The sequence below is a fragment of the Embiotoca jacksoni genome, unplaced genomic scaffold, assembly GCF_022577435.1.
Source record: "Embiotoca jacksoni isolate LCO1_2020_lvr unplaced genomic scaffold, fEmbJac1.0.p SCAF_1, whole genome shotgun sequence".
NCBI classification, from domain to species: Eukaryota; Metazoa; Chordata; class Actinopteri; family Embiotocidae; genus Embiotoca; species Embiotoca jacksoni.
The window spans coordinates 9,966,609-9,978,585 of record NW_027185229.1 but is presented as its reverse complement, the minus strand read 5'-3'; the positions used below and the strand labels follow the sequence as shown (position 1 = coordinate 9,978,585).

General features: G+C 40.9%; 2 protein-coding genes across 3 annotated transcripts; both read right to left on the bottom strand.

Moving 5' to 3' along the window:
* Positions 1-3,795: 3,795 nt before the first annotated feature.
* Positions 3,796-7,238, bottom strand: LOC138203577 (bcl-2-like protein 1). The gene is made up of 3 exons (XM_069158597.1): positions 7,100-7,238; positions 5,898-6,548; positions 3,796-4,422 (listed from the first exon to the last, which is right to left on the bottom strand). Exons 2-3 carry the CDS (start codon positions 6,408-6,410, stop codon positions 4,282-4,284), a joined length of 654 nt encoding a protein of 217 aa, XP_069014698.1. The 5' UTR covers positions 6,411-6,548; positions 7,100-7,238; the 3' UTR covers positions 3,796-4,281.
* A 737-nt stretch (positions 7,239-7,975) lies between these two features.
* Positions 7,976-11,827, bottom strand: adnpa (activity-dependent neuroprotector homeobox a). 2 transcript variants are annotated; one of them, XM_069158214.1, is made up of 5 exons: positions 11,673-11,827; positions 11,419-11,543; positions 11,081-11,193; positions 10,891-10,983; positions 7,976-10,790 (listed from the first exon to the last, which is right to left on the bottom strand). In XM_069158214.1, exons 3-5 carry the CDS (start codon positions 11,186-11,188, stop codon positions 8,451-8,453), a joined length of 2,541 nt encoding a protein of 846 aa, XP_069014315.1. In that variant the 5' UTR covers positions 11,189-11,193; positions 11,419-11,543; positions 11,673-11,827; the 3' UTR covers positions 7,976-8,450. The 2 variants fall into 2 exon arrangements, with proteins under 2 accessions (XP_069014315.1, XP_069014226.1); XM_069158125.1 differs by lacking the exon at positions 11,419-11,543 and having other exon boundaries at positions 7,977-10,790.
* Between the last annotated feature and the right edge of the window lie 150 nt (positions 11,828-11,977).

The following is an 11,977-nucleotide window of genomic DNA, read 5'->3' as shown; positions in this document are numbered from 1 at the left end:
TGAAGGCTTTTGTTTCAAGTCATTTGAATTCTCATCTCAGTGGCCTGACCACAGTAATGCCTCCTGTGTGGTGTTATTGTACTCACCTGCTCAGGTATAGTGATGCCTTTGTGCAGGAACTGCACACTTTAACAGTGGAAGTGTACAGCAGGTATGCAAATCCTCCACTCCGCATAGGTGACAAATTTTCAACTAAAGTGCAACACTTAGTTTTATATTTAGAACGGCATCGCCAGTTAATAAACTCTCTCTCTCTCTCTCTCTCTCTCTCTCTCTCTCTCTATCACACACTCTGCTGTACACAGAGTTCATGCTTGTATTTGCAATTACTCATCATTTGAATGCTTGGAGGGGGATTTTTTTTTTTTTCATGCATAAATTTTCCATTTTTATGTTGGAACTGCAAAGGTCAGAGTATATGCTTCGTTATCATAAGTAAAATATTGCATGATATCACAGCCCTTCTTCAGCCGAGGAGTCAATGCACCTCCATTTTGAGGTGAACTCTTAAATCATTGCTTAAAACATTAGCATTCAGATCCTTCTCCAGTAGCATAATTATTTTTCTTACCACACAGGTTAAACTCTAGTACAAGTCACAATCTTATTTTAGTGAAAGAATATTATCAGCAAAATTTACAGTATCAAAAAATGTGTTCAGTCTGAAAATTCTAAATCTGAAAGTAACAACTGGCTAAAGTAGCTCAAACAAACATAATGGATTAAATGATGTAATATTTCCTTATTCCTTATAGTATTGAGTAAATGTACTTAATTTTTTAAAGAACGTTTCTTATTACTATGAAATTTGACATACTCTAGATGTAAGCAATATTTCAATCTTAAATTTTCTGAAATGTTGGGCTACTGTGATTGTTTATATCGAGGAAACTCGCTCATTAAACCAGCTGTTTCATATTGATCACACTTGTGGCCATGTCTTGATAGATTATATTATATTAGATTAGATTAGATTAGATTAGATTAGATTAGATTAGATTAGATTAGATTAGATTAGACGAAGCTCTCTGACTGAAACTGGCCTAAAAAGACAAAGAGAAACCCCTCAAATGCAAAGAAACACGATGAATGCAGTATCCTCAAAAGGTGTCCGTATCTAAAATGCTATACAGTAAAAACAGCACAGTGGCATGTCTGTGTAGTGTATTTTTTTTTTTGTTGAGCAGCAGGGCTGGGGTTGCTCACTCAGGACTGGGGGATGACTGATAAGTTATCACTGAGGCCACAGACCCCAAACTATCCACATACTGCTGGCACCGCCACTCTCACCCTCCCTGTCAGTTGCTCTGTGAGGGCCACAGTGTGTGCTTTAGAGACAAATACACATATCACTGGAATCATCTGAGTAAAGGGTCATATGAGCGTGGATTAAAAACAGTTTGGTGTCATGTGCAGGTCAGGTGAATCCCATCATGTTTCATAACCAGTGGGCACACAGAACGCTTCACTTGAGATAAATCTCGAAACCATCACTTGTATCAGTTGTGTTTATTTGCGCGGTCGATTTGTGAACGCTTCACTGCAGACATCAAGGAGAAATAATACTTTCATTTATGCCTTTGGTTTCATCGTGGTGAGCACAGCCCTGTTAACATCTGGGCAAGCCACCCACTCATGACACGCACCACTGTGTATATTGGCGGTAAAACAACTATTAGACAGAAATTTCGGTGAGAAGCATTTTCCCATTTAAACACCTGAGTAGAAAAAACCTAATAGAATATTTTAATTTTGAATGCAGCTTAATTTAATTGAAAATCATCTGTTAAAATACTTCACCCCCTAGTTTTCCAGATGAACCTTGATGTAGTGTATCGTAAATTACTTGTAATGATGCCCTGGGAAGTTGAGTGAGATGAGGGGCTTTTCTATGTAAATCCATTTGCCACAACTACTCAAAGGTTCCTGTAAAATACAGAAGCCCATACTGTTAAGGAGTAATTAGAATGAGTAAAAGTGAAAAAAAAAAAAAAAAAAAAAATTCACATGATTTGGCAAGCACATCCATAATTTATACTCTTTTCCTCAACTGCCTCTATCTGCTGTTTATCTGCTGCAGCTGTCAGCTCCTCTCTGGGGAAATGGCAACAAATGACGGGGATAGATTAGCAACCACAGGCCTGCTCCTGTTTGCTCACAAGGCCATCCGTTAGTGGCCTTCTCTCTCCTGCCACTACACTGTTTGTCTCTTTTCCCATTCAGACTGTTGTTATCCTCCAGAGCTGTACAATGTCTTTGCAGAACCTTTTATAACATGATTCGATCATACGTTGTGTTATATGATCATTTTGGGAGACAGAATAAAAAAGAATTAAAGCCATTCCCGGGCAAGTTCATGGTTTCATGATGTCTAATTTAGCTTTCCTGAGGAATAAAAACAGAATAGCTTGCAGACACTCCAAATGTTACATCTACAATGAGAAATTAATTTAACTTAATCAAACTATCACAGCTTGAAAGAGTATAGTACGCTCCTTTTGAAATATGTGGTACACAAGCACCCCCAGATGGTAAAAGCACAACACTGCTTACTACTGATGCTGTGCACAGGATGTAAAACCCTGGCCACTGCAGTTTAGAGATAACACCATTTATGTTTCTGTGTGTGTGCAATTCACAAGTTCATCTACACGGCTGATGCACATTAGGAGAGCACTGAACTGAATATGAGATGAGGACAACACATTACATATTTACATTATCAACTTCGCAGGCAGAACCTGCATGATTTTATTGTGTCAATATGGACCAGAATCTCGGGACGAAGGTTTCCACCACCTTGTTGAAAATATGCCACGAAGAATTAAAGCAGTTCTGAAACCAAAAGAGGTCCAACCTGGTACAAGCAAGGTGAACATATTAAACTGGCTGGTGAGCAGCGGTGGAAAAAATATTCTGGTCTTTAAGTTAAGGTACTACTGCCACACTGTAAATGTAAGTCCATTCCAATCCTGCATTAAAAAAAAACCTTACTTAAGAAAAAGTATCTAAGTATTATCAGCAAAATGTACTTGAAGTATCAAAAGTGAAAGTACGCAAAGCAGTAAATGATCTCCGTCAGTCTTTTACTATTAAATATGATATTTTTGGATTAACAATTACTGTTGCATTCATTGGAATTTTACTGCTGCAGTGAATAAAGGTTATGCTTATCTTAACTACTTTATATACTGTTAAAGTTAATCCACAGTAATGCATCATCATTCCCAAGATTATCAAATATTTGTATAATTTCTGTTCTGTAAGAACCACATATCTCTAAAGAGTCAACAAACTCAGAAAAACAGTGAATGATCTAGCAAATCCAAGTGAGTTTTCAATCAGTTTTTAAACTAAAAAGGAGACTTTCCTAAACCCATAAAGGAACATCTAATTATTCAGTCTATCATATAAATTTAAATTCAAAATCACCAAATTTGGAAATATATATTTTTTTGCTGAACAGAAAGGGTATTAAAAACTGTCATCTTAAAAGTAACTGAAGCTGTCAGACAAATGTAGAGGAGTGCAAAGTGCAATATTTGCCTGTTAGTTGTAGTGGAGTAAAAGTATATAGCTGTATAAAATGGAAATATTCAAGTAAAGTACAAATACCAGAAATTTGTAGTCAAGTACAGTACCTGAGTCAATGTACTTCCACCAGTACTGTTGATTGTATGTGTACATTGATATATGGAGTACTCGGGTTGTTGGAGATTGAATAGAGTTGTGTGTGTATTTCCACATTATTTCTCTGGACAAATTATTCAGCAAAACCAGATAAAGACACAAGAAAAACATAAATATATTTATTATTTGAAACATGCCAAAAACTCCAGCACAGCCAACAAAAGGAGCTGAGAATTACACAGTGAGAAGGAAATATAACTTGTGCTCTCTGTCAGTTTGTGAGTCATAAAAGTTGGTCCTGGGGTAATGCACAAAGGAAAACAAATTAAAATAAGCAGGCTCATTGGACCAAGTGAATCTGTTCCACTGTCTTTTAGCTTATCAGGTTTAATCCAAGCACTTCCAGTCTGGAGAGTAACACCCTTAAACAACTGAAATACTGGGTAAATAAAATAAAACGACACTGGACAAAGCGGGGTGAGTAGTGAAACAGCTCACCAAGCTACATATTATAGATACTCCTACAAACTTATCCACATTCGGTCAGTGCACAAGCAGACTGGGCTCTTTTGTAAACATGAACTATTTAGTTTTATTTCTGTTGGCATAGCATTACACAGGGTGTGCTGTGACGAGCGAGACGCCGCGCCTTTACCGTTTCTTAACAATGAACACACCGACCAGCACTCCCGTTAGCAGCGCAACTCCAACTAGCAGCCATCTCTTCAGAGTCTCCCGAGATCTCCTTGCTTCTGCAGCGGCGTCTCGCCCAAAAATCTCAGCAAAGCAGGCCTGAAATAAAAAAAAATAAATAAAAAAAAGGAGAGGAATTTTAATGTTACACAATGTCTAAATCTACAGTTATGGACAAAATATATATTTTTACTTTTTGCACACATTTTTTTTTTTTTTTTTTTTTTCAAATGACCAATTGGTTACTGTCATTTTGGGTATGTGTAGATCACATGTTGCTGGTATTAACTTGCATATGTTTGTGTGTGCCCCCCTTATACCTTACACAAGATGAGCTAAAAAAAAAACTAAAATTAAAATGTACACTTAGTACATATTGTAAATGCTACAATACTAGTGTTTTTTTTAAGTTTGTATCATGTATCAGTATATCTTTCTTTTTTTTGGTGTGTGTGTGTGGGAGGGAGGGGGAGGCGGGGGGGGAGTTGTATGCACACTTATACACCAGTACCTGTTTGACCACATGGCAATTGAACCCTTTTTTCTTAACTTCTTTGTTTGTAATCTAAATAATTGTGAATGCTATGTAAACTAGGAACAACTCGTCTAACTGTCACCAAAGAATATTGCAGAAATCAAATATGAAATCAAAATCAAAAGGGTTTCTTTTCTGGTTTACAGTGAATAATAGAAAGCCCGTTGTGGGGGTTAAAAAACAATATATGATCATTGTTAAAACTTGTAGAAGTTGTGAGGAGATCCGGGACAATATTGGCAAATCACAGATATAATGGTATCGGCGTATATTTTGGCTAATAATAAAACTTGTTTGTACAGACCATTACACAGCACCTGTCACTTTTCATTCATCATTCCAAACTGTGTTTATTTATATTTATTTTTGTGTATATAATGTATGTGTATTTTTTTTCATTGCTCTTATTTATTTTTATTTTTTTATAATTATTTTGTATCTATCTTATTTTCTATATCTCATAAGTATTTGTAAATGTGTTCATATTATGTGCACTTTTTTTTGTATTTCTCTACGCTGCTGTGACGAGTAAATTTCCCCACTGTGGGATTAATTAAGTCAAATCTATCTAAGCGTGCTTTGGTGCAGGAGTAGTTTTTACCATCACTGCCTCTCAACTTTCACAACCATATTTCAACCAAATTTCCATGAAGTGAGAATTTAATTCTCAATAAGGTAGAATTAAAAATGTTTTCCTTTTAAATTGTGTGACTCAGTCATGCTTGCACCAATCCAGCATTGTCTTTTTACTCCAGTTTATCCCAATACCTCAACTCAGAGTCTCTGCCAGCACCGAGTACAGATTTCATGGCAGTCCTCTGTTTTCCCCAACATTTACTACCTCACAACATGGACGGTGTGGCACCAACACGTAAGTAGACAGCCCACCATAACTGGATGATTGTAAATTACAGTGGAAACGGTTCAGTATATGTATCACCAGAGCCACGGTCAACACCCGATCTGCTTAGTATAGTCAGTATTGTGGCACATATTGTCCCCAGACCCTGAATGTGGAGTTCATCCCCCGCTGACTCACCCATCCTCCTTGGCTTTCGACCCACGGGCTGATGTTCTCATCTAGGTACGTGGTCATCCAGTCTGCGATGCGGGACACCAGCTCGCTCATATCCTTCTCCACACACTCCACACAGAGCACACCTCCGAAAGCAAACAGGCCTACGATACGTCCCCAGTTGACTCCATCCTTGAACACCTCATCCATGACGCTCTTAAAGCTGCGGTAGGCTGTGTCAGGTGTGATGTCGAGCTGCATGGAAAGATCGCTAAAAGCCTGCGTGAAGAGCAGTTCAAACTCGTCTGCCGAGTCCTGAAGAGCTGATTTTACGGCTTCTAACTCACCGTGTTGCGGCCGAGAAGCGTCCGCCCGACCGCTTCTGACCAACATGCCATTACTGGCAGCCGAGTTAGCCTCGTCTCCATCGGTCCTTCCACCAGCATCCTCCGACCTCAGCAGAGAAGTAGGGTAGTTCCTCTGAGACAGCTTGTAGCTTACGAAGAACTCCACCAGTTCTCGGTTATGGCGCGACATCGTTTCGACCCTGTAAACCTCCGATGCACAGCGAGCCTATTTAAACAACATGATCTCTCCTGCCATTCCTCCGGGTCCTCCAGCTGTCACATCAGAGCTTCTTCACTTGATTCAGCACTTAGCAGCAGCAGCAGCAGCCTGGAAGCAGACAGGGATGTTAGTTGCATTAACACTAAACATTTAGTGACCCGTGCTGCTTTGTGACAGCATCAATCTCTACAGACCATTTAAACTGGCTTCAGTTGTGCGCTTTTAGTTCTGTCTGTTACATTAACATTGCTGCGTCATTCACTTTAAAAGCAGATTTCCAAATGTCACATAACTGGAGGGTAAACTCGGGGGAAATACAAACCTTTATCCACGCAAGTAATCTGGAGCAGATGTTTGGAAAATAATGTTTAATAGGAGCGAGCGCACAGCAGCATTATCTGACTGGCAGCCTTTCAAGCTCAGCATTAGGAGGTCCAGTAACGTCATTACGGTGATCATCGTGCCAGATGGGTGCGTCTAGATGCCAACTTGCGATCGCTGACAGCTCCAGCTACAAGTCACGTAGTAAAATGCTACCAGTTTTTAGCTTCAGGTGCTAACTAGCTGCTAAACCAGTCCACAGGAAACGCACCAAAAACAACTCCAAACTACATCCAACGTGCTGAAATGAGGTGATCATCGTGGACAGTTATACTTACAGTTGCTACAATACCGTCTCCCGGTTGAGGATGGAGCTATTGCCCTAATAAAATATGCACTTCTAAATGCAAACACAACATGGACATTTTTGCAGCTGCACACTCCATAGCCTGATGCACGCTGGCGGTTGGCCAATTATGTTACTGTATCAGCCAGAAGTCCCGCCTCCTCCTGCTCCTGCACCAATCAACGAGTGCGACGACCTAGAAATTGAGAGGTCTGTGAAACGTAGATATGACAGAAAAATCATGGGGAAAAAAATAAATAAATGTTTTAATAAATGCATTTATTTTGTGAAAGTTTTACTTCCACAGATCTAAATGGACTGGGTCCTGACCTGCTTTTATTCTTTAATATACTATGAAGGTATTTCATTCAATTTAATTTTATGTTGTTTTATATAGAATTGCAGTTTACTTAAAAGTTTCCTATATTTGTACTGTTGTACAACTTGTCAACAAAGAGAACGTATGCGAGTTCAAACTTGTGTGTCAATTAACAAAGTGGCTATGTAAAAATGTAGTGGTCAGCTGTAATTAAGAAGTTCACTAATGTGTGAACTGTTTTAAACCTTCTCTTAAATTCACAAATTCACATTTAGAAAAAGCATGTATTTACAAAAGGTTTACCATTTTCTCTTTCAGTTGAACCTTTATAAATGTAATCTAGCTAAAAAAAAATAATAACTAAGACTCAGGCTTATCTCCCATCACTTTCATTAATGAGATTAGGCACCAATTATTAAGAACTTTTCTTGTTAAGGCTTGCAGCACATAATGGATCTTAACGCTTGAAGCTCCATTATGTGCTGCACGAAATGTTTTAAAATGGCTTATTCCCTTGAGACCGGCCACTAAAGATAACTGGCACAGACTGAGCAGCAATAAAAAGTTTTTTTTAAACAAACAAATTTATTAAATTGTGTACACAAGCAATTAGCAGATCCTACACTTTTTAAATGTGAAATGACAATTTGATACAGTTCAGTCAGTTGAAAAAAAAAAAAAAAAAAAATATGGAAGCAGGTAAAAGTTGGCAAAAATCTTTCATACATAGTGTGACAGCTAATGAGTGAATTACACAGATTTTATGAAGAAACTAACAAAGAATAATGGCTAAGATATATACAATGTCACTTAGATATGCCATATACAGAATATATGCACAATAGTGTAACATTTTTTCAACACTGGATGGGAGGTCAACATCTGGAACTAACGAAGTTTAAATGTCCTTGCCGTTTAACTGAAAATTTCAGGTTTGTAACTGTCTGTGGACCAGGATTATTTGTCGTAATGCATACACTTTAAAAACTGTTACTCAACCAAGGCACACTGCTAGGCAGGGATACTAACAGAAAGTCATCCAGGCATTTGCGTTCCCATCTTGCAAAGAGCTCTCCTTTTCTCTCGAAGAACCGTCCGTGTCCGCAGGTTGTGTGTCTTCAGTCAGGTTTATCAACTCCTCGGATTGTGCATGCTCGTGTTGGTCTGTGTCGACATTTCCATTATCAGTAGGTTTATCTTCCGTTTCTGGCTCATTGTCTGAGTCAATGAAAATGGTTTCTGTACATGTGCTGAGTTTTAAGGTACAGTTTAGTGTCTCACACTGCTTGTTTTGGTTTGAGCGTGGAGGACCGACCTTAAGGCCTCCAGCCCTTCCTGCTGAGGTGCCATCCAGCTTGCGCTCCTCAAAAATCAGGTCATGTTGAACTTTCTTTAGAGCCTGCATGTCAAAACCGAGCAGAACTGCCACCTTCTTGTTCTCACAGTGTCTCTCGCACATCTTTCGCTTGGTTGCAAAGTGACATGTGATGTCAGATTTCCACAGCCACAGACTTGCAGAAAGCTTCTCCTCTTCTTGAGAAGAAAGGTACGGTCGTCGGTTGAAGTATTCTGTCAGGAAATTTTTCCTGTCCTCGTATGTCTTGTGCTCATAGCTTCTGGGATCCAGAGCAAGCCCATCAGATTCAGCCTGATTTCCAAAGGCAGTGGTAGAAATCTTAGAGTCCTTGCCCAGTTTGAGCCTCTTGAGGTTGGGTGTGGCCTGCACTGGTGGCTGCCTCTTGAGAAAGCCAGCCCCAGACGAGTTGAGAGTCAAGGCAGACTTGAAGCCTTGGCCTGCCTGGGTCCGACCAACAGCCCTGCACTGCACGAGATGCAGCGTGATTGTGGATGCTACCATGTTACTGGTGTACACCCCTAGGCAATGAATGCACTTGTATGTCATCTTTTTCTCAACAGGATGCATTGTCTGGAGCACTTGATGTCGCTCCCTCAGATGCATGGCCAACGCGTCAGAGATGGGACCTTTGAGGATGGTGAAACACAGCGGACATACCGTCTTCCCAACCTCCCCCTTTTGAAGATTTGAATGGAAATTTCCAGCAAGAGGTTCACTTTCCTTATGAATCATTCTGGGAGCGGGTAGTTTGATCGGAAATGGAACACTGTTCTGAGGAGGTGCAGGCTGGTCTTGACCATTGATAGGTTCCTTCATGTTAAAAGTGAGAACAGCAAGCTGAACATTACTGGGCCTATCTTGTTTAATGGTGAGATCAAAGGTTAGAGGTGATGCGCCAGGGGGTCCGACAAACTCATCAGGGTGGGCCTTAGCTACGTGCTCTATCATTTTCTCAACATTGTGGAAAGCCGAGTGGCACTGTGGACAGGTTAACCCGTGGATCAGCATGTGGTTGAGCAGAGTGTCGCTGGGCAGATAGCGGTTGCAAAGCAAACACTTGCTAGTGAAGTTGTGGATTTTCATGATGTACTTGGCCAGGGCCCACACTTTTTTTGCCTTGTGTGCACTCTCAAAATGAGCACTGTAAAGGTTTTCAGGAAAAAGCTCATTGCAAACAGTACATATCTTCCATTTCTGTGTTTGGGATGTGTTTACACCAGCAGCACTATTTTCTGCCACAGTGCTGTTGCCAGGAGCGGAGACACGCACCTGACTGACTGCGATGGAGGACTGAGTTTTAACAATGGGGGCCACTGGCTTTAAATAACCAATTACTGGTTGTGGTGGCTCCGATCTAAGAGTGTGGCCTCTGCTGATGAGTACAGGAGCCTTCTGAGACATGGTTGGTAAGGCTTGAGGCCTGGAGACAATAATATTAGCATGTCCAATCATGGTTGTTACTTGAGCACCAATGCGCTCGTGGTACTCTATAACATGCTGCACGAGCGCCTCGTAGCTACGGGTGGAAAACTGGCATCGTTTACAGAGGATGTTGTTGCCATTAAGAGAATTAGCACCATTTTTGACCGATGACTCAGGAATCATATTAAGATATGGAGAAACGATGTGATGAAAATGTTCTCTGTAGATGTGCCTTCTCACAATATTGTAGAGAGTGTCCCGGAAGGTGCATTTTTTGCAAAAGTACATCGCTTTCTCAACACTGTTCCCCTGTCTGGCTCTATCAAGGTACAGTTTGTCCTTCTTTCCCACCATACCGCCCTGTGAGCTCCCATAATTTTGCCGTGATGAACTGGGGAGGTGGAATATTTTAACATGCGTCTCCAAAGTTCTCTTGTTTGCAGTGAACGTGCAGTACGGACAGTTGAGCAGGATTTTAGCATCAAATACTTTCCTGTGCACATTACGGAAGTGATTCTTGTAGCCTGAGTAGTATTTGGAAGAAAACGGGCACTCTGTGCAGCAATATGGCTTTGACCGGTACTCCTGAAAGACATCAGGAGGGAAAAAAAAACAAGAGGCATTAAGAAACATACTGATTCGCGAACAAGGTTTTGAAAAAGCCTCGGACAGATATGAGGTTCACCTGTGTTTTAGAGTATGCCGGGTCCCATCCGCAGATATCAAGGCAAAACGTGTCCTTCACAAACTGATCATTTGGGCTAAACTCTTTGAATTCCTGTGGAAAGAATCACGTATTAAATCACGCAGGTCTGATAAGTAAACATCCTGGTTATTGATCGGGGTTATCGATCGGTTCTGTCGAGCGACTTCACCTCGGCGGCCTCTTTGCAGAACTCCAGTCCGATATCTCCAAGTGTTTTTTTCACTTGTTTCCTGGCTCTCCTGATTCTTGTAAGGTTGTTTACTGGTAGTTGATACATCTCTCCTGCAAAACAAACAAACAAACAAACAAACAAACAACAACAACAACAAGCTGCTGATTATTTTGAGGTGGTTTAGATTGAAGACAAATGGAAGCAAGCAAATTCTTATTTATAATGTAAACAACAACAACAACAACAACAACAACACCCTTCCTCCTCGTGTCTCCTCAGTAAATGTCTGTCAACATATTTACTGATGATGATATAATCTTTGTTCAAAGCCTCACGGGTCCGTTTCTGCGGGCAGGATTCAGGTCAGCCGTCTTCCTAACGAAGTGTTGACCAGTAACCCCTGAACCCCAGAGCAGATCTGTGAGCTTTGCTCCTTCACGTCGTCCAGGGAGTTTCAGGACTTAAAAAAAGATTTACGGTTCATGTTGTTAGCTTTATTGTGTTAGCCCGTAATTAGCACCAAAAACTAGCCGGTTAGCTCTCGTTTCGTTTTACGTTGACAAAAAGCGGAGAAGCGCGTTTTACTCACCTCGCGGTACGTTTGCAGACTTAGCGGTGCAGAGGTTGTCTCCGCGACATCGATGACGGGCAGAGATGTAAAGTCGGGTCTGTGCAGGCTGACGGCGACGTCCGCTGCACTCGACGCCGGTGCTAATGCTAATGCTACCGCCAATGCTCGCGGCTCTCCGGCTGAACGAGCGAGTTAGCCGTCAGCTGGAAGGACAGAGTGACGCAATAGAGAGGAGACAACAACCTCACGGGGGACGGGATGTCCCGAAGGTGGTGAGCGCCGGGACCACCGGATGTCCTCCGAGTGTCTCTTCAACGTGCACC

What these genes read in the sequence shown, in the direction of transcription:
- adnpa (XM_069158214.1), bottom strand. Translation starts at nt 11,188, where the DNA reads ATGTATCAACTACCAGTAAACAACCTTACAAGAATCAGGAGAGCCAGG. An exon ending in TCTGCAAAGAGGCCGCCGAG is followed by an intron (nt 10,984 to 11,080) that starts GTGAAGTCGCTC and finishes TTCTTTCCACAG; the next exon opens with GAATTCAAAGAGTTTAGCCC. An exon ending in CGGCATACTCTAAAACACAG is followed by an intron (nt 10,791 to 10,890) that starts GTGAACCTCATA and finishes GATGTCTTTCAG; the next exon opens with GAGTACCGGTCAAAGCCATA.
- LOC138203577 (XM_069158597.1), bottom strand. Translation starts at nt 6,410, where the DNA reads ATGTCGCGCCATAACCGAGAACTGGTGGAGTTCTTCGTAAGCTACAAG. An exon ending in TCGAAAGCCAAGGAGGATGG is followed by an intron (nt 4,423 to 5,897) that starts GTGAGTCAGCGG and finishes TTTTTATTTCAG; the next exon opens with GCCTGCTTTGCTGAGATTTT.